The sequence below is a fragment of the Garra rufa genome, chromosome 22, assembly GCF_049309525.1.
Source record: "Garra rufa chromosome 22, GarRuf1.0, whole genome shotgun sequence".
Lineage (NCBI taxonomy): Eukaryota > Metazoa > Chordata > Actinopteri > Cypriniformes > Cyprinidae > Garra > Garra rufa.
In genome coordinates, this window is record NC_133382.1 from 24,058,806 (window position 1) to 24,080,860 (window position 22,055).

Below are 22,055 nucleotides of genomic sequence, written 5' to 3' on the forward strand. Positions count from 1 at the left end.
TTAAACGCAGCTTCAAAGAGCTCTAAATGATCCCAGCCAAGGAAGAATTGTCTTATCTAGCAAACAATCGGTTATTTTCTAAACAAAATTACAATTTATATACTTTTTAACCTCATACGCTCGTCTTGTCTAGCTGTGCGTGAACTCTGTGTGTTCCGGTTCATGACAGTTAGCGTATTTTGAAAAAAAACCCTCCCATCTCATTTTCTCCTCCAACTTCAAAATCAGCCTACATCACTGCAAAAGTACTGACCCAGTGTTTACAAAGAGAACATGCAAAGAAGGTCAACACCCTTTACAAAAAAGGTAAAACAGCAATGTAGGGCGATTTTGAGTTGGAATAGAAATTGAGATGGGAGTTTTTCAACAAAACTGTCATGAACCGGAATACACAGTGTTCATGAAGAGCTAGACAAAACAAGCCTTTGAGGTTAAAAAGTATAAAAATTTTCTTTTCTTTTTTTTTTAGAAGATAACCGATCGTTTCGCTAGATAAGTTTTCCTTGATCGGCTGGAATCATTTAGAGCCCTTTAAAGCTGCATTTAAACTGCACCATAGACGTCCATTATATGGAGAGAAATCCTGAAATGTTTTCCTCAGAAAACATAATTTCTTCACGAATTAAGAAAGACATGAACATCTTGGATGACAAAGGGGTGAGTACATTATCTGTACATTTTTGTTCTAGAAGTGAACTTCTCCTTGAAACTATCCTTTCTCTGTTTTTTCAGCCAAGATGAATTATACAACTGAAAATGGCTTCTATGAAGCATGAAACTCTTAAAGGAATAGTTCACTTCCAGAACAAAAATGTACAGATAATGTACTCAGCTCCTTGTCATCCAAGAAGTTCATGTCTTTCTTTTTTCAGCCATAAAGAAATTACAGTTTTTGAGGAAAACATTTTAGGATTTCTCTCCATATAATGGACTTCTATGGTGCCCCAGAGTTTGAACTTCCAAAATGCAGTTTAAAATGTAGCTTCAAAGGGCTCTAAATGATCCCAGCTGAGGAAAAAGGGTCGTATCTAACAAAACGATCAGTTATTTTCTAAACAAAATTACAATTTATATACTTTTTAACCTCAAATGCTCGTCTTGTCTAGCTCTGCGTGAACTCTGTGTTCCGGTTAATGACAGTTAGGGTATGTTGAAAAACTCCCGTCTCATTTTGTCCTACAACTTTAAAATCGCCCTACATCACTGCAGAAGTACTGACCCAGTGTTTACAAAGTGAACACGCAAAGAAGGTCAACACCCTTTACAAAAAAAAAAGGTAAAACAACGATGTAGGGTGATTTTGAAGTTGGGGAGAAAATGAGATGGGAGTTAAAAAAAAAAAAAAAAGACTGTTTCGCTAGATAAGTCCCTTTTTCCTCCGCTGGGATTGTTTAGAGCCCTCTGAAGCTGCATTTAAACTGCATTTTTGGAAGTTCAAACAATAGAAGTCCATTATATTGAGAGAAATCCTGAAATGTTTTCCTCAAAAAACATAATTTCTTTACGAATTAAGAAAGAAAGACATGAACATCTTGGAGGACAAAGGGGTGAGTACATTATCTGTAATTTTTTGTTCTCTTTGAAACTATCCTTTCTCTGTTTTTTTCAGCCAAGGTGAATTATACAACTGAAAATGGCTACTATTTACATTTACATTTACATTTATTCATTTAGCAGACGCTTTTATCCAAAGCGACTTACAATTGGGAATACAAGTGATTCATCCTAAGGAGGCAGATCAACATAGGAAGTGCTCAAAAATACCGTATGACAGGCGTTGTTAGATGAGTACGGGCTAGAAAGGGAAGATCAGGAAAGAGAGGAAAATATTTTTTTTTTTTTTTTTTTTTATTAAGTCAGATAGTGTCGAAAAAGATGGGTTTTCAGCAGTCGCTTGAAGACAGTAATGGAGTCTGCATTCCGGATGGGGGTGGGAAGATCATTCCACCAGGCAGGGACGTTGAAGGAGAATGTTTTGGAAAGTGATTTCGTGCCTCTCTGTGGTGGTACAATAAGACGTCTTTCACTAGAGGATCTCAGACTTCTGGAGGGAGTGTAGATGCGTAGTAGTGAATGGAGGTAGGCAGGTGATGAGCCGGTGGCTGTCCTATAGGCCAGCATCAGTGTCTTGAATTTGATGCGAGCCGTAACCGGTAGCCAGTGCAGGGATATGAAGAGAGAGGTGTGACATGGGCCTTCTTGGGCTCAGTGAAGACGAGCCGTGCTGCTGCATTCTGAATCATTTGTAGAGGCCTGATTGTACATGCTGGAAGACCAGCTAAAAGAGCATTGCAGTAGTCCAGCCTGGAAATGACCAGGGCCTCATCCTTCATACTATGAAGCATGAAACCCTTAAAGGAGTAGTTCACTTCCAGAACAAACATTTCTGATAATGTACTCACCTCCTTGTCATAGAAGATGTCCATGTCTTTCTTTCTTCAGTCATAAAAAAAATTATAAAAAAAAAAAAAAAAATCTGGATTTCTCTCCATATAATGGACTTCTATGGTGCTCCCGAGTTTGAACTTCCAAAATGCAGTTTAAATGCAGTTTCAAAGGGCTCTAAATGATCAAAGCCAAGGAAGGAGGGTCTTATCTAGTTAAACAATCAGTTATTTTCTTAAAAAAAAAAAAATGACAATTTATATACTTTTTTAACCTCAAACGCTCATCTGGATTCCGGTTCTTGACAGTTAGGGTAGGTCGAAAAACTCCCATCTCATTTTCTCCTCCAACCTCAAAATCATCCTTTATCGCTGCAGAAGTACCGACCCAGTGTTTACAAAGTGAACATGCAAAGAAGGTCAAATGCTCTTTACAAAAAAAGGTAAAACAGCAATGTAGGATGATTTTAAAGTTGGAGGAGAAAATGAGATGGGAGTTTTTCAACATACCCTAATTGTCATTAACTAGATAACATGGAGTTTACGCAGAGCTAGACAAGACAAGCGTTTAAAGTTAAAAAGTATAAAAATTGTATTTTTGTTTAGAAAATAACCAATCGTTTCGCTAGATACGTCCCTTCTTCCTTGGCTGGGATTGTTTATAGCCCTTTGAAGCTGCATTTAAACTCCATTTTGGAAGTTCAAACTCGTGGGCACCATAGAAGTCCATTATATGGAGAGAAATCCTAAAATGTTTTCCTCAAAAAACACAATTTCTTTACGACTGAAGAAAGAAAGACATGAACATCTTGGATGACAAGGGGTCAAGTATATTACCTGTAAATTTTTGTTCTGGAAGTGAACTACTTCTTTAAAAGGAGTCTTAAAGGGATAGTTCACCCAAAAATTGACAATTCTGTTATCATTTACTCACCGTCATAATGACTTTCAAAACCTGTATTAACTACTTTCTTCTGCCAGTATATCTTCATTATTATTCCACAGAAGTCATACAAGTTTGGAATGACATGAGGATGAGTAAATGACGACAGAATTTATTTATTCATTTGGAAACTATCCCTTTAAGCAAACAAGAGCATGTAAAACTCAAAGTGGCTTTGCTTAAAGGAACGTCTGAGTTGAAGTGATATTGCTTTCTTGTCTGAATCAGCTTAGAGCGCACAGGGACCGAAACCTGACTCTTTTTCTCTCTCTCTCCCCCCTTTCCATTCTCCCTCCCTTGCGTTCTCTTTCTCTCTCCTCCCCCCATTCCAAGGAGAGGCTCTTCTAGGGCCAGACGAAGGCCCACAGGCTGGAAAATAAAGAACGAGTCATGCATGGAGGAAGCGGGCCACCATTTCTCCTTAAATACAGCCATAACGATATATAAATAAAGAAAGCCTGGCTCTTAGGGAGAAAATTAGATTTGGTTCTCTCTTCCCCTCCCACTTCTGGCCTTCTATTTTAGTTGCAAGCAGAGCACAGGCCTTTTTCTGGCCTGTAGCTGCAGAAGCAATTCAGATTGCAGAAGGTTTCATGTGCTGGAAAAGGTGGGAGGGGTGCTGCTGGGGTCATCAGTGTTGTTGAGCCCACACCTTGCACTTGCACAAATATGCCTGCAGATTACAAAACATGATGCAAATTGCTACAAATTGGTGCCAATGGCTTGTGAGAATCAACAGGGACAGGACAAATCTCTGACACAGATTGTGAATGTGAATTCTTGTGTCAAGGGCAGGGCTGACCTTATAAACATGCTTCAGGACAAGTAGTACTGATTATAGATCTGTACTTAAACAATCTATACACTCAATAATCACACACAGTTAATGTATGCAGTTGCACATCAAGTAAAGAAAGCTATATATTAAATAAGTCTGCTCACCAAGCCTGCATTTATTTGATTCAAAGTACAGCAAAAGCAGTAAAATTCTGAAATATTTTTACTATTTAAAATAACTGTTTTCTATTTGAATATATTTTACAATGTAATTTATTCCTGAGATTAAAGCTAAATTTTCAGGATCATTACTCCAGCCTTCAGTGTCACAAGATCCTTCAGAAAGCATTCTAAACATTTATTATTATTATTATTATTATTATTATTATTATTATTATTATTATTATTATTGTTGTTATTTTTATTGTTATTATTATTATTATCATCAATATTTAAAACAGTTGAGATTTTTTTCAGGATTCTTTGATGAATAGAAAGATCTAAAGATCAGCATTATTCAATATATATCAATATAAGAATCAATATATATTTAAAAAACAAAATTTTCAAAGATCATGTTTTTTCATTGCGCATTCCAATTAATCTAAATAAAACTACATTTGGGTTATTGATTAAGTAAAAAAGTAACATTTACAGCTAACACAAAAAACAAATCATTACAACATAATAAAAAACATGATTTTTGAAAATTGTTCAAATCTGTTTTTGCAAATAAACTATATATATATATATATATTTTTTTGTATTTATATTTTTTGTTTGTTTTTTGCGGGGGGATTATAGAAATTAATCCATTTATTTAGCGTGGATGCTTTAAATTGATCAAAAGTGATGATATAGACATTTATAATGTTACAAAAGATTTATACTTCAGATAAATGCTGTTCTTCTGAAATTTCTATTCATCAAAGAAAAAAATTCTACTCAGCTGTTTTAATAATAATACATATTTTTGAGCAGCAAATCAAAATATTACAATGATTACTGAAGGATCATGTGACTGGAGTAATGATGTTAAAAAATCAGCTTCGAAAGCAAAGGAATAAATTACATTTTAAAATATATTCAAATAGAAAGCAGTTATTTTAAATGGTAAAAATATTGCACAATTGTACAGTTTTTGCTTTGGATCAAATAAATGCAGGCTTGGTGAGCAGAAGAGACTTAAAAAAAAAACATTAAAAATCTTGCTTTTCAAAAAACTTTAACTGGTATATATACACAAAATCTAAAAATTCTTAAAATGTAGGCATAAATATAAGAATATTATTATATTTACTATATATTTAAAAAAAAGCTAAGAAAATTGCAGATGCTTTTGTTTTGTTCAGTACAATGTTAATGGGACATGAAAAACTATTTAAGATATTAAGAAATGTACAAAAAAAGAGATTATTTTTGAAGTCACATTTTCTTGAAAAATACATTGATGCATGATACATGGCTAATACGTTATTTTTTTATTATTTGCAGTGTACTATTTGTACTACACAAACTGTAAAAGTATTAATGGTAAAAAGATTCAACGTATAAACTAAACTCTCGTTTTGAAATCAGTTGCTAAAAGCTAATAAATATAACTTTATTCAGACAACTTGTTGAAATAGCTATTGTTTCAAAGATATCACGCAATGGTTTTCAAACAAAGTTACATGAGAAAACATATGGTGGTTAGAGCAATGCGTGCAACAGGAATCTCCTCAGCCCATTGCAGGCATGCATAAAAAGACCCCATTTAGAAAATGGTCTGCCTTCAATTAACATTATTCACACTTGCCAACATGCTATCTCAAATCTGTTCACAATGCTATCTCCACAATCAAGAGGTTTCAGGATATTAAGTAGCTGAAAGTACCCTGTGTTTACTTGAACAACTATTCGTATTCACAACGACATTGAGAGAGGGAAAATAAACTGTGTGCATTAGGTCTATTTGTGTTTCCGAACACTGCCAAAAAAAAAAAAAAGAGGGCTTCTTATAAGAGCCAAGAGTAAGCACAGGCCTCTCTGAGGTTCTCTGTTTTTCATTTCAGAGCTTTCTGCTCTTTTTTTCCCTCCACAAATCTGAAAGACCAATACCACGGTAAATTAAGATATATGGATAGAACTGCCTCTCTCCTCGTAGAAGATTTATCTCTGTCTCTGTGTTTAATTGCCCCCTGGGACTAATCATGGGTCTGTTCATTCTCTGGGTGTTGTGGAGGGTCGTGACCAAAAAAAGATTTACACTTTATTTTATAAGTAAAGAGAGTTTGCAAAAAAAGAGACATAAATGTCTTTGAATTGCAAACTGTAACAATCCAAGCATTCAACTCAACAAGTAAGGCAAAATGTAAGAAATATGTCATAATAATTGGTTATGAGCTTGATTAATATTGTAAGTTGTCAATTTAATCCGTTATCATTTTTTTAATATCCGGTCTATTGAGAAATGGCAGAATTTTATGGCAGAATCCAATCCAACTGATTTAACGTAGAGCCTAAAACATACACACAAATGTTTGCATAAATAAACAGCATAAATAATGCATAATATAATTTTTTAGCACTGTCAATAGAATCATTATAATGAGTATTTTTTATTTATTGTGGTGGTAATTTAGTTATGATTGTGTCAACAAATTTGGGGGGTGGGTGGATAGGTTATTGGACACTTTAGCATAAAATTAATCTTAATGTATCTGTCAATCTCTAATCTCCAATCTAAAATATTTATTTTTAAGTTTGTGATAGTAATGCATGCAAAAGAGAGACAGACTGAACGTAAACAACTCACCATTCAGTCAAAGAAAACTATGTAATCTGACAATTACAATGAAAATGTAGCAAAGCTAATGCAAAGACAACATCTCTCTAATCAAGGACAAATTGCTTTTAATTCAACTACTGACAAAGGCCAATCCAAGCTCCACAACACAAGCAGGTAGTCAACGTGATTTTTCACGATGCATGTTGGGACTTGACAACAAAACCCAAACACAGATGTTATCAAAGCAACCCAAACACAAAAATATAATAAACAATACGGCTAACGTAGACCAAAGGGAGCAATTTACTTTAATGAAAACACGGCTGTTGTAGAAAATACAATGTAGATAATACAATGTGGCAATAGAGCTGGAATATAAAACAAGCACGTAAGGATGAAAAGAAGCATTTACAAACACTGTAGACAAGAAATACCCTTGTAAGATACTGTATTAATCGTCTCGTTCATTTAAACCGTCTATTTTTGCAAAGCGAAACCATGACAAGAGAAACAAACTTTCCCCCTCCACTACCGGAAAGAAAATCATCACGCAAATATCCGGAATTCCCACTTACCTATTTGATGAAGCCGCTCAAACAACTCAAAATCCCTTCATATGAGCACTTATGATTCGTGACAAGGGTCTACTTCAAAGCGTAGATTATAAAGACTTTCCGTGGTAAGGTTTTATGTGATTTTCTCCTATTTTCGAGGACGTTTTCTCCGGTTTCTTTCGTTCTTTTCTTTCTAGTTGTGTCTCTGTGTGAGGGAACATTCCACTCGTGCGCGTAACGCGATGAGCCCTGATTCAGTCCTCCAATCACAGCTGTGCGCTGCGGTAGTCCTCCAATCACGGGAGCGCGGCCGAGCGCGAGCGTTCTACTCGCAGACCCGCGCGTTGAAAAACAAGCAGGAGAGACGCGCTAGAGCGACGGAGGATGGATGAATGGGAGGGGGTCATGCAAAAATGAGAGCCGCGGGTGCCATCTGGTGTCAATATGAGGGAGAATTTTTTGTTAAAGTTTGTAATGAAGGCTTTCGTACAGGTGATTAAGAAATATATAAATGCGCATAAAATAGGTTCAGTTTTTATATATTAGTAAATGTACACATACATTTGTGGATAAGTATGAAAGAGGAGCTAAGAGTGAACGACTTATTACTTTGAATTTTTAAGACCATCTACATGTCAGTATTGGTGTTGCAGAAACCGTGTGAATATAGCCAGAATTTACACTATACTAATCAAATGTTTTTAAAGAAGTCTCTTCTGCTCACCAACGCTGCATTTATTTCGTCCAAAATACAGCAAAAACAGTAAAATTCTGAAATATTTTTACTATTTAAAATAACTGTTTTCTATTTGAATATATTTTAAAATGTAATTTATTCCTCTCCAGTCACATGATCCTTCAGAGATCATTCTAATATTCTGATTTGCTGCTCAAAAAACATTTATTATTATTGTTATACATATTTTTTCAGGGTTCAGGGTTGAACAGGGAGGTCAGAATAACAGCATTTGTTGTAAATACAAGCATTTCAAAACATACCAACATAACATCTTAATCATCACTTTTGATCAATTTAAAGCATCCTTGCTAAATAAAAGTATTCATTTCTATAATTTATTTCCAAAAAAATAAATAAATAAATAAAGTTTTTTTAATGGTATAGTGTATAATGACAAAATATTTTATTTCAGATAAATGCTGATCTTTGGATCTTCCTGTTCATCAAAAAACTATGAAAAAATGTGCTTAACTGTTTTAAATATTGATAATAATGATAATAAATGTTTCTTGAACAGCAAATCAGCATATTAGAATGATTTCTGAAGGGTCATGTGGCACTGAAGACTGGAGTAATGGTGCTGAAAATGTAGCTTTGATCACAGAAATAAATTACATTTTAAAATATATTCAAATAGAAATCATTTTTTTTAAATAGTAAATATATTTAAAAATCTTACTGTTTTTGCTGGATCAAATAAATGCAGGCTTGGTGAGCAGAAGAGATTTCTTTAAAGTTTCAAAACTTTTGGAGTCTGTAAGGTTTTTTATGTTTTAAAGAAGTCTCCATTTCTTTTTCACATTACATTTATTTGATCAAAAATACAGTAATTTTTGTATATTTTAAAATGTAATTTATTTTTGTGATGATATTATTAAACAGTTGTGCTGCTTAATATTTTGTGGAAATTGATCATTTTTTGTAGGACATCTGCAAAAGCAGAGCATGTTTTTTTTATGTAAAAGCCTTTATTTTTTGTCTTTTTTAAAGTATTAATTTCTTTTAAAAATGTTTTACCATAATATACCGCCCCAAACTTCTCAGCATTCAAATTCGAATGTGGCTAAATTTTTCTATGTGTAGGAATTTAATAATGAACATATTATAGCAATTTAAAAAATTAACACTCCAAATAGTTTATCCAATTTAGAAATTGAGAAATTAAATGCCGTAATATCAGTGGTCTTTGTTTCTTGTGTGACTTGGCAAACAGTCTTGAAATAATGACCTTTATCGCGCTTTTTGTATTTCTTAGAGCTCTTCAGCCACTATCCCCATTCATTGAAAACCACAGCCAGAAAACTCTATAAACATCTTTTTTCTGTTAAAAGAAAGAAAGTCATAGTGGTTTGGGACAAAGGAATAAATACCAAGTCACACTGACACTTTTGTTTATTTGGTTAAAAGTAATAATGTTTTATTCACATTAACAATAGTACATTTGGTTTGTATTTCAATATGTGCTGTGGTGTATTGCAGTGGGTGTGGTACATATATTTTATCATTTCTCTCAGGGTTAGTTCTTTACATCAGTAAGCCATTCAGGCAATTCATTATTCAGTAATAATTTAGAGATAAACAGAGCAGCCAAAAGAGAAGAAAAAAAGAAACATAAAATGAAAAAGAAAATGACAAACTGAGGACTATGCACTATGTTTCAGTGGCTGAAACAAACAGACATATGAACATCAAACACAGAAGCTTTGTGTGTTCACTTACAGCCTAGTTTAGAACTCTAACTCACATTCCAGTCACTACACTACTCCTCTCTGTCTATTGCACCCTCACTTTACATCGCCTTCAGGTTTCCTTGTACTTCTCTCCAGTAACATCGGGTGGAATTTACCCCTGGATGTTAAGGATCTGTGCAGACAGGCCGTGATGCCAGTTTTTCAGTTTGGCAAATCGTGGGCCTTTTACCTCTGATTCAAACTTCTCCCTGTAGAAAATATAAAGAAATAAATTAATAAATTATTTAACTTTATCAACAGACCTTTATAATAGCAAATTAAAAATTTTATATTTTAAAACATTGTTTTAATAATCTTTTGTTGTGCTTTAAAGTTCACTAATTCTGATGTGTTGACTAACATACTGAAGCAAATGTAAAGTACTTGATTATAATTTTAACTTCAATATTACATTTACGTTCATAAATTTTAAATTGCAACTTCATTATTACAAATGTGAAATTACAAATATATTTAAAATACATAGACATTAAATTAAAGAATATTTTAGTCGACCATAAGTGCTTGTCAGCACATTCAAAGTAAAATTATAACATTAAAATGATAAAATTACATGGAAATATGTACTTAAAAGTGTTACTGACCCACTCAAGTAGAACTTAAGTTCATCTAACCGCATTTAATATAAAATTATCGTAATTTTATTGTAAATATTATACAGTTAGGTGTTCAAAAACAGTACACACTTCACACTTTTCTTTTAAAGTATATTATTTCCTCATTAGTTCTGTTTTTAAAAGTATGCTAAAGTCTACTTTTCCACAAGGGTAAAGACAGCAAAAACTGAGACAACGTGGATTACCTTGATTTTCTAAGAGCCTCCTCATCTGGATCTTGCACTGTGATGAATAGAAAATAAATACAAGTCACTTGTTATAGGCCAAGTCTCCAAAAATAAAGTGCAAACAGATTTTTATCACTCAAATCACTCATCTTATGTCAGCATGTCTAAAACCAATTTAAACAAGTTTCCATTCACCCGTTGATGTGATAAAGAAAGGTACTCACAATACTCCGTTCCTGTGATATGAGCAAGGATGCGGAAGGACTTGGACTGCAGGTTGGCGGCACGACGGGCCCACTCTGACATCTCCATCTCCTTATTGTCAGGTTTGATCACAGCCTGGTAGACTGGAGAAGCACTGTCCACAAGAGGGTCTTTGATAGGAAGTGAGCTACTTCCCAGCCGAGAGAAAAGGAGAAAAAACATTCATCTGTGTTCTCTGAATTTGGGTACATCAAGTTAAATTTCCAAAAAATCGTAATAAAAGGACAATGTTATTTCTGAAATAATAAACGGTTTTACATATTTGTGAATATGTGCATTATTTTAACAGTTTCGTCATAGTGAGAGATCTGTGATGGAAGAATGAGTTAGGATTTGATAGGAATAAAACTGAGTTCCCATATTAGGAGAATGTGAAGTAAGATGTTAGAGGTTAAGTAATTCTCCCCTGGCAGATATACTCAGAACATTCCTATTTGTCTTTATAGAACTCCACTTACTTACATATTTCCAACAGTATAACATGGTAATTGAAAAATTGGCTTCACTTCAGTGTTTATGCAATCAGCCTTTAACAGAGAATATAACATGAGAGAAGAGTCAATGTAGCTGTGATGGATCTAAATAGACTGGGGTTACTTACGCCAAGGGAGATCCAGCGGCGTCATCACCACTGTCAATCACATGATGAACCAGGATGGGAGGGAGCGAGTCAGAACCGTGTCACATGGAAGGATGGGAAATGTAGTGGGGAGTGAGGCGAGGATGAGTGATGAGGAATAGGGGATTGGTTGTGGATGGAGTGACATAATAGCAAGCAGGAGAGGGAGGAAAAGACAGATGAGGTTGATTCACATGACCTTGTGGATGCCTGAAATTAGCCCAGGCTAGATGACCAATGAGATCTTACTGTTATAAACACTGCAAACTAAACAGATGCTAATCAAACACATTAAACTGTAAATACAAAGAAGCAAAACGAGTAGAAATACCTTGCTTTTTCTAACATCTCATAACAAATGACAAGAATATGCTTTCTTATTTTCAATAGCAGGCTGCAAGGATGACTTATTTTTGTAGGCCTTAACCCTGAAATTAGCATTTTAGTCATCATCTTTAATTCAATATATTTTCACATTTCTGTCATGAGAACTCTCTGAGAGTTTAGAATGGTAATATACATGGAAATGTTACAGTTTTTCTCAATTGCTTAAACACATTTCTTGAAATTATGCCTCTTATTTGCGAAACTCTAAACACAAATCCACAACTCCTAACTCATTTCCCCAAACTTCCTATATTGAGGTCAAAATGAAGCTCTCCACTCAAAACAATTCAATCTTGCTGAAAAACCAAACTTTGCTTTCAGACATGACACACAAATCCTCAAAAACAAACACACTACAATACAGTTTTACACACTGATGAGATAAATTCAAAACAATACTACAAAAACAATACAAATAAAGAACTTTTCACATGATGAACACAACAAATCTATTCCTTTGCAAGTGTTTTATTCCTTAATTTAATGTACTGTAGAGTACAGTACAAAACAGCAAAAAACAACTAAATAATTATTCTGCCCAGCATCCTGTCTTTGGTCTGGGACAGGCCAAAGAACCTCTTCAGCATCACAGGCTAAATTAGCCCTGGCCAGGCAGCAGGGGTAAAATCTTCTTGCATGCCTGATCCAACCCTGGCACTCATCAACTAAAATATGAGACTGCTTGTCTTCTTGCCCTTGCTCTTCCTCTGTCTTTTCCATGTTGTTGTCGTCATCGTCCTCCTTCTCCTCCTCCTCTTCCTCTTTCACCTCCTACTCTTCCTCTTCAAAATTACACATTACTGTATGTGGGATATTGATTGAAAAAGACTGGATAGGATTCACAGTTACACTTGTACTAGTGGTCTGACAAAAACTAAAAAAAATAAAATAAAAGCACACAACGTCATTGTGAAACAGAAAAAAAAAGAAATATGGGCACAAAGGTGAAAATAAAAATAAGAAAGTCCACTGTCAGAATTTGTAACTCCTGTGTTGTCCTCTGTCTATATGCTTTCCAATGGAAGGTTCATGAGATGTACCTTTGATCTATTTCAGAGAACTGCTTTATCATTGGTTGATCTATATTATCTTCATTAGTGAAAGTCAAGATTCACTTGAATAATTCATGGCAAATTTACAAAAAGTCTAATAGAAATGTGTAGAATATATGATTGACAGTTTAGGACAACTAGATCAAAAATTTTGCATTTAGGTAATGATTTATACGATGAGCTAATGACTTGATGTTTTGAGGGGTAAGACTATTGCACAGAGAACTACAGTATATAATACATTTTGAGCAACATGACAATAGCAACTGATAATGTAGGAAACTGCAGACAAATGTATATTTCATTTCTGATCTGAGAAATGCACCAAAGTGACTGAGACAAACTTTTATCCTTTTATCTCCATCGAAGGTTCTGATTGGTGTGTGCTAAATTTTGACTCCTAGTGTTTCCAGTTGGGTAATTGTGTGCTAATTGAGCTCAAACTTCGCAGACTTGAGTGAACAGTATTGAATGCTTGTGCTTTCTAAATGACCTCATGGTGTAAGCACTGAGAAATGTAGGGATTTGTGTGTAGAGTTTTGAAGTAACAGTTCACCAAATATAACTCATGTGTCAAAGCAGGGAATAGTGTTTATAGTTTAGGGAAATGGGTGTGCTTTTTCAAAAATGGCTTTATAGTTTTGAAATTTTAGTTCAAAAGACTGGTTATAGTGTTTTAGCAATTGAGAAAAACTGTAATGTGTTTGGTCTCGTCTGAATAGATTTGCTACACTGCTGCTGCCGAGACTTGCTACTGCCAATACATCCACAGAAATACTGCGAAACATACGAAATAACCCCCATATATAACAAACCCCATTGCAAATCTATCCAGGTGGAGCTGGGGAAGTGCAACTGCTACAGCAAGTAGTGATGTGTCGTTTTTGAACGATTCATTCATTTTGAACGAATCTTTAATGTTACTCGGAAAGAACAAATCGTCTCTGAGAGTGATTCGTTCAGTCGCGCATATGCAATTGCGCATTTGCGCAATATCTTATAGGTTCTGTACTGGAATTAGTTCACCTGTTTTGAGTCTGTCATGTGATGAATGAACGACTCAAACACAAAGACTCGAGAGATGAACTAATTCAATTCTCTTTCCGGCTCAGAATGCATTGGTTAAGCCAGTGGTTCCCAAACTTTTTCTGCCCAAATAAATAGACGGGATTTGCGTGACGCACCGCACAGCATGCTCCTACAGTAATATATGGTTGAGTAATATATAGCTGTCAAAATGAAAGCGCACGGGTTCACGCAGTTTGTGTGAATCTGGTGATAGATCGTGCGTCCACTGACTTAGTACATTCTGATGAAAGGGTATATATAGGCCATGGCTAAACAGACGTCTTACCGGAGAAAAGTTATTTGCGTGGTGCGCCCCCTGGACATGGTTCCCCTGGGCACTTGCCCAATTGCCCATATGGTTAATCCGCCTATGGTTACAGCACAGTATGTGGCGCTATTGCAAACAGGAACAAGTATACATAGACATTTTTTGTCGGCGCGTTATTTGAGCGGACTTTGCTTTTCCGTTGAGCATAAGCGGTAAATAAGTGGAGCATTCATATGGGCCGTGAGCAACTCAGCGGAACACATTCATAGAGCGGAATACTGATCAGAGCGTCACACATTGAGCAGTGCGCGCTGAATAGTGCTTTCGAATCTCTAAAAAAATCGGCTGACTGTACACTAGCCTTGCCACGCCCCCCTAGTTTGGGAACCACTGGGTTAAGCTTATATGGGGCTACCAACGTGATGAACGAACGACTCAAACCCGAAGACTCAAGAGATAAACTAATTCAATTCTCTTTCCGGCTCAGAATGCACTGGTTAAGCTTATATGGGGCTACCACGTGATGAACGAACGATTCAAACCGGAAGACTTGAGAGATGAACTAATCAATTCTCTTTTCGGCTCAGAATGCACTGGTTAAGCTTATGGGGCTACCACATGATGAATGAACGACTCAAACCAGAAGACTTGAGAGATGAACTAATTCAATTCTCTTTCCGGCTCAGACTGCATTGGTTAAGCTTATATGGGGCTACCACATGATCAACGAACGACTCAAACCCCAAGACTCGAGAGATAAACTAATTCAATTCTCTTTCCGGCTCAGAATGCACTGGTTAAGCTTATATGGGGCTACCACGTGATGAATGAACGACTCGAACCCGAAGACTCGAGAGATGAACTAATCAATTCTCTTTTCGGCTCAGAATGCACTGGTTAAGCTTATGGGGCTGTCACGTGATGAACGAACGACTCAAACCCGGACAGATAGAGGTGAGGTGAGCAAATCATAGATGACACAGGTAAACAATGAATTAATATTTTCTGTTTCTGATAGCATTATAGTTTTGTCTTGTTTGTAATGTGATCAGTTTTTGTGTAAGCAGTGTGTTGGGGAAGTAACACATAGCATTTTAATTATATTTTCCTAAAATGAAGGAAGTGACTCGAAAAAAGATTCATTAATTTTGCTGAACGAAACTAAAAGGCCTGAGTCGGTAAAATGATCAGAACTTCCCATCACTAACAGCAAGCACTAGCTGAGTATTTGAATGTTGAGCAGCAAGCTCATTGGCTGTTGATTATATGAAAGAAATCAACCAGCTGTGCCACTAAATGGGACTAAAGAGGTTGCAGGGGATAAGCTTTCCATCAATGTAAGGTTTGTTAGGATAGGACAATATTTGGTCGAGATATAACTATCTGGAATCTGAGGGTGCAAAAAATCTAAATATTGAGAAAATCGTCTTTAAAGTTGTCCAAATGAAGTTCTTAGCAATGGATATTACTAATCAAAACTAACATTACTTCTCTTGTTGCCCTTTAAATCAAAACTACAACCAAAAGCCACGCAATGTGGCATCGTATCAGTATTTTATTTTTCGGGTTTCTTATTCCAAGTTGTGTTCTGGTAAAAATAGCAACAGGTAGAGCCAGTAGCTCACAGAGTGCAAACATTTTAAATCACTGAAATAACTGGCCCCCCATAGTCCAAAATATGTATAAAATAACGAAAATCTTTCATGGGTTTTTCACTACATATTTCAGGAAGAGACATCATTTACATTATATTAAGTCATACAAGTCTTAATTCTCAGGGTTCCCTTTAAGCATCACTGCATTAAATATTGAAATATAATACTGTTTTAGTCATATAGTGTGGCTTAAATATCCATTTTGGTGCCACTGTATTACTTACCTCAGCTCTCACCTAAACATCAGTGTGTTAAAAAGTAAAATGTTGGACAGGAATGGAAGACCTACCTCATTTCGTTTCCTCTGGCTTGGGCCTGACCAGCAATGGCATCCATAATGGCATCCTGAGAATACATACTAATAGGAGTGTTGTACTGGGCATGGATGATAGTTGCCTTCCCACCAGGACCCTTGACCTCAATAGGCTTGTGAGTGGACAAAGCGGAGTCCTTCAGTGCAATGGGGTTGAAGCTGGGAACATACTCTTGGCTGTCAGAGTTCAGGTGTGGGAGTGTCAGGGGAGTGATAGCATAGAGACGAGTGGGTACAGTTGAGGAGCCAGAAATATAAGTGAAAACAGAGAGATAGATACGATTTGACAATGAGTTTAGACTTGACTTACCTAATGCATCTGTGTCATTAAAACAGCAATGAGTTATAGCAATGCATTACTAGTTTGGATGTTTCTTAAGTTAAATGGTTTACACCAGCTGTTTTACATTCTAATAAAATCTGCCTGAAAATGCAATGTCTTGTATAACAAATGCATCTGGGCTTTCAATCCTAATTGTAAAAATGCACATGGCATGCAATAGTTGCCATTATGATACACCACAAAAACATGCAAAGACGAATTGACCAATAAAACTATAACCAAAACCCAACAACATATTTATCTACTTTAAACACTTCACTCAAAAGCATTTAACATTTCACCATGTCCGAAATTTCAAATTGTTCAAAATATATTTTGAACATTTGGGAATTGAAAATGTAAGCATGCAAACCACAACCACAGTACTGCATGTGGCCATGCTTCAGAGCACACAGATTCACACGCAACTCTGATTGTATATTCAAAACTGTTACTGACTTGGCAGCTGTGTTGGCAATGACCTGGGATGACATAGAGGAATATAGACAGAAAAAAGATAAACAAAAGAGGCAGTGTTAGCCTTGATTCGGCAGTGTGTTGAATGACAATGGATTCGTGTCAATATAAATGAGCAGAACACAAACAACATTAAGACGGAATGCAAATGTTTCACTAAAAGAACTCGCATCTTTCATGAAAAGAACTCTAAAGAACTCGCACCTGAAATATGAATATGTTTTAACTGAAACGGGACATTTTAATTTCATTTAAAACCTGTAGGAATTTCTTCCTTTTGTGGAACTGTCTCAGCGTTTTACAAAATATCTTCTTTTGAGTTCTTCAGATGAAAGAAAGTACTACAGCTTTGAAATGTGAATGTCATTAAATAGCAGTTCAAATATATTCAGGAATTCTTGTAATCTGTTGTGCCATGATGTGGTGATGGTTATTACTGGTCACATTTCTCATAAGAATGACATTCTGGTTTGTTCCTAGAACAGACTGATTGACTGGAACAGGAGTTTGGCTGCAGCGGGACACACAGCGAACACTGGAACGAAATATTAAATAACACTCATTTTCTCATTGAACCAAATAACCAAACCAGTCTTGTTATTGTTAACTAGAACTAAAAAGAACTAAAAACTAAAATGTGACCCTGGACCACATAACCAGTCATAAGGCTCAATTTTGAAATGATTTATACATCTGAAAGCTTTCCATTGATGTATGTTTTGTTAGAACAGGACAATATTTGGCCGAAATACAAATGTTTGGAAATCCGGAATCTGAGGGTTAAAAATCTAAATATTGAGAAAATCACCTTTAAATTTGTCCAAATTAAGTTCTTAGCAATGCATATTATATTACTAATCAAAAATTAAGTTTTGATATATTTACGATAGGAAATTTACAAAATATTTTCATGGTACAAATGTGGTCCAGGGTCACAAATTACTAAAACTGAAAGCGAAATAAATCAAAATATATAACAAACTAATAAAAATGACAAAAATAAATAAACATTACATTACAACTGAAAATATATGCACTGCTGTTCAAAAGTTTGGGATTGGTAAGATTTTTATGTTTTTTGAAGCTGCATTTATTTGATAAAAAAAAAACACAGAAAAAACTGTAATAATGTGAAATGTTATTACAATTTAAAATACAAACATAATTTATTTCTATGATGCAAATCTGAATTTTCAATTTTCATTATTCCAGTCTTCAGTGTTACATGATCCTCCCAGAAATTATTGTATTATGCTGATTTATTTTCAGTGTTGGAAACAGTTGGATCCTCTGATACTTTTTTCAGGATTCTTTGATGAATAAAAACTTTAAAAGTACAGCATTTATTTTAAATAGTCATCTTTTACTATCACTTTTGATCAATTTATCACATCTTAGCTAAATAAAAGTATTCATTTCTATCAAAAAAAGAAGGGAAAAAATGACTGACCCCAACCTTTTGAACAGTAGTGTGTATTTCTATTTGAAATAAATGCTGTTCTTTTAAACGTTTCATTCAAAAAATAATCCTGAAAAAAGTTTCACAGGTTCCAAAAACACATATAAATATATATTAAGCATATATATTAAGCAGCACAACTGTTCTCAACATTGATAACAAATCAGCATATTAGAAAAATTTCTGAAGGATCATGTGACACTGAAGACAGGAGTCATGACTGAAGAAAATTCAGCTTTGCATCACGGAAATAAATGATATATTAAAATAGATAACCAGTTTTTTGTATTTTTGATCGCCTTGATGAGTTTACTAATCCTAAAACTTCTAAACAGCAGTGTATAAATATATAAAAGATAAAATACAAAAGCTATAAATCAAAATATTAATCAATTATATTTAACCAATCACAGCTCAAAGACATGTACTGCTAGTTGCATGACAAAAGGGATCAACTTTGGAAAGTATGTATCAGACCACCCATACATCTAGATTAACAAGATGAACAGTCAATGGATGCACGTGCCCTGCTCAGCTGTGCACGTGATGTTGCCTAGTGGGAATTCTGTTCCTGTGAGCTGCAAATAGAGAATGGAATACGTGATGGCATCATTGCGGTAGAACTTCATTTGGGATATACTGTTACAGGAGCTGTGACATTCTGAGCAGGTTAAAAGAGCCAACGAGGGCACATTTGCACCCATGTTCAATTACAGCTAAACTCGCTTGGGGCCTGTGGGAATATCCTCACCTGTTTTTGGACAGAGAAGACACACTGTTGTGACAACTAACAGAAACGTTGTATGAAGCTTATAAATGATGCCAACATATTAAAAAGGTGAAAGTACCATCGTTAACATGTTGCCATCATTTATAAACCAGCTTATAAAAGCTGGAGATGTAGCTCCAACACGACGAAAATAACCGTAATATGTTGTCATTTGGAAGCATCTTACATTCATAGATACAGATACGACACGGCCCTGCTCGTGTTGCAGGAAGGGGGTCAGGTGAGCCTTACGGACTACTGGTCCCCCTTCTGCCAAGCACATTCCCAGCTGATCCATTGCATGTGAGAGCGGAATGTGCAGAGGTAATGACGGAATGTTCTGAGTATTCTCTGCCACAGTTTTGTTAAGGTTCTAATACAGGTGAGGCTAGCCAACGCCTTCATGACCCGTTAGTGAACTAGCTTGTTAAAGCAGATTTGGTGGACGTGCTCATTAAGATACAAATTTGTGGGTTAGGCATTATATCACCTACCCCAAACATGGTAGGCCATTTAGACTGTCTTGTTGCATGACCATTTCCCTTAAAGTTTCTGCTGAATACAGGCCTATGGGAGAATTATACGGTCCCCTCTGGTTTGGGGTGGTTTTTGCTCCTTGTCTGAAGGGTAAAGTTGGGGCAAGGCTTTTAGCAGGAGAAGGTTGGAGATTTTCCTGAGGTTTCTCCTCAGTGTTTGGAATTAGAGATTTTTTGGAAGGCTTTTTGGCCAAGAGTATGCCATATTTTTTGACCGGTTTCTCTTCATCTTCTCCTTCCTCAGTGTCCGTGGTTTCCTTAGTGTAAAATATACCATTATCAGATCAACAAACAAACCATTCGCCAAAATGGCGAGGCATAGAAGAAAGAGGAAAATGAGGCTTGAAAAAGCAGTCAAGATCATCATCATCTGGCAACAACAATGCAAATGAGAACTGGACCAGCAGGAAACTTCTGAGGATTTCAAAGGGTGTGATTATTCTTGCTTGACCAACAAAGGCCTGTAGAGGGAGTTAAGCATCAGCTTTACAAAAATGTTTGTTTTCACAATCTCTCTCTATGATATTGGCTTTTAAACTCCCATGACTGATTAAGAGGATTTTCTTCAGCCTATTTGTCCATTCCATACAGTGCAGGTCTATTTTATACCACACTGATAAAATACTAAAAGACGATGTAGACTAGCCTGTTCAGCTTGCATACTTGCCATAGGGAACATTTTAGATGAACAGAACATGACTTTACCTTCTGGTGAGGGATGACTGGCATGGGTGAGTCCATTCTTGGAGTGGCTGTGGGTACAGGAGCGGGACGTCTCGACCTGGAACCAGTACAGAATTTAAAGCAAAGGTCAATCATGCAAATACATTAGCCTTTTGTTTGTTATGAGTCAACTTCTCCCTTCTTTTATTTTTGAATATGGTTAATTATTGGTTGTTTTATTGTCTTTTTAATTATAGTGATTTAAATGCACTTTAAACAAGAATTATAGCACAACTTATGAGAAAGTACACTTTTAGCTGACTGTATGACTGTAGCACAACATACACTACAGTAAAGCAGTATGTATTTTAACAGAATTGAATGTAAGTTATATATCAAGGTAGAATCTGGTCCTAATGGCTGAGACTGTCATTACAAATGCTTCTATATATATATATATTAGGGGTGGGCATAGATTAATTTTTTTAATCTAGATTAATCTAGATTAAATCTTGGAATTAATCTAGATTAAAATGGCTAATATGAATTCTGCTGAAGGCATTCAGAATATGTGTGCTACCCAAATAATGACTAAAAGTAAGTCGGGCCAGGTACCGCATTAGAACGGGCGCTCATCTCCTGTTTCCAAAATGCATCACAAACTGCTTGACAATTGCATTTACAACATAATTACCTATACAAACTTGTGTAACCAAGTACTTATGCGCAAAAGGCTGCACGACGTGCGCGTAGCCATTAAATACACAGACGCGCATGGGCATGGATTTCTGCGTGCAGTCTTCGATTAAACTGCGTTGCTTTTAGAAGCGTCAATTCAGTTGTTGCATATAGTTTAATGTCTTTATTTCGGGATTATCAAAGTAAATTATAACTCACGTGCCCCAGTAAAAAGGGTCTAGCAACGCACCTGCCCTGAAGCGGCTTCATAACTGCATCAATGTCAGCACGTTTCATTTGATGTGGTAATTTCACAGAAGTTGAAGACTCGTTCTCGCCCCCTACAGTAGAGCTCTTCACAGAGGACCCGAGACCCGAGGACCCGAGACCCGACCCGGGACCCGTGCGGGTTCGGGTCTATATTTTAAATGGTTAGCCGGGTCCGGGTCGGGTCCAAATCTATTACTTCGGGTCCCGGGTATGTTTAACTTGTGTGTAATACCCGAGTCGATCGGAGAACATCGCACCAGCCACTGTCAGTCACCACTTTGCACGTGTTTTGTAACTTGCAACTTCTAAAATTATAATAATAAAAGTGTGAGAGGTAAATAAAAAAAAGAAGAATGAATAAATAAAAAACACGCGTGTCGCGTGACCGCAGCCGCGAGAAGCAGAGCGCAGGAGGAGTTAACGTAAGCGGACGGTCAGTGATCATGGATTCCTTCATGAGTGATGTGAAAAAAAAAGCTCAGACAAATTGACTATAAAGAGCTAAAACCCAGCTTGCACATTTATTTATTTCACATCAGCAACAAAATATGAG

At 35.9% G+C, this 22,055-nt stretch overlaps 2 protein-coding genes across 3 annotated transcripts in view; both read right to left on the bottom strand.

Annotated features, from left to right (window-relative positions):
- The window catches only part of bmpr1ab (bone morphogenetic protein receptor, type IAb), a 67,076-nt gene extending 59,432 nt beyond the window's left edge, over positions 1–7,644 (bottom strand). The window contains exon 1 of the mRNA XM_073827705.1: positions 7,450–7,644. The gene's annotated coding sequence lies outside the window, so the exon portion shown is untranslated. The remainder of the gene's footprint in view (positions 1–7,449) is intronic.
- A 1,897-nt stretch (positions 7,645–9,541) lies between these two features.
- Positions 9,542–20,669, bottom strand: ldb3b (LIM domain binding 3b). Of its 2 annotated transcripts, none has more exons than XM_073828274.1 (7): positions 20,597–20,669; positions 17,110–17,132; positions 16,305–16,505; positions 11,568–11,597; positions 10,927–11,093; positions 10,721–10,757; positions 9,542–10,106 (listed from the first exon to the last, which is right to left on the bottom strand). In XM_073828274.1, the coding sequence occupies exons 1-7, from the start codon at positions 20,630–20,632 to the stop codon at positions 10,010–10,012; spliced, it is 591 nt and encodes a 196-aa protein (XP_073684375.1). In that variant the 5' UTR covers positions 20,633–20,669; the 3' UTR covers positions 9,542–10,009. The 2 variants fall into 2 exon arrangements, with proteins under 2 accessions (XP_073684375.1, XP_073684374.1); XM_073828273.1 differs by having other exon boundaries at positions 10,927–11,096.
- Between the last annotated feature and the right edge of the window lie 1,386 nt (positions 20,670–22,055).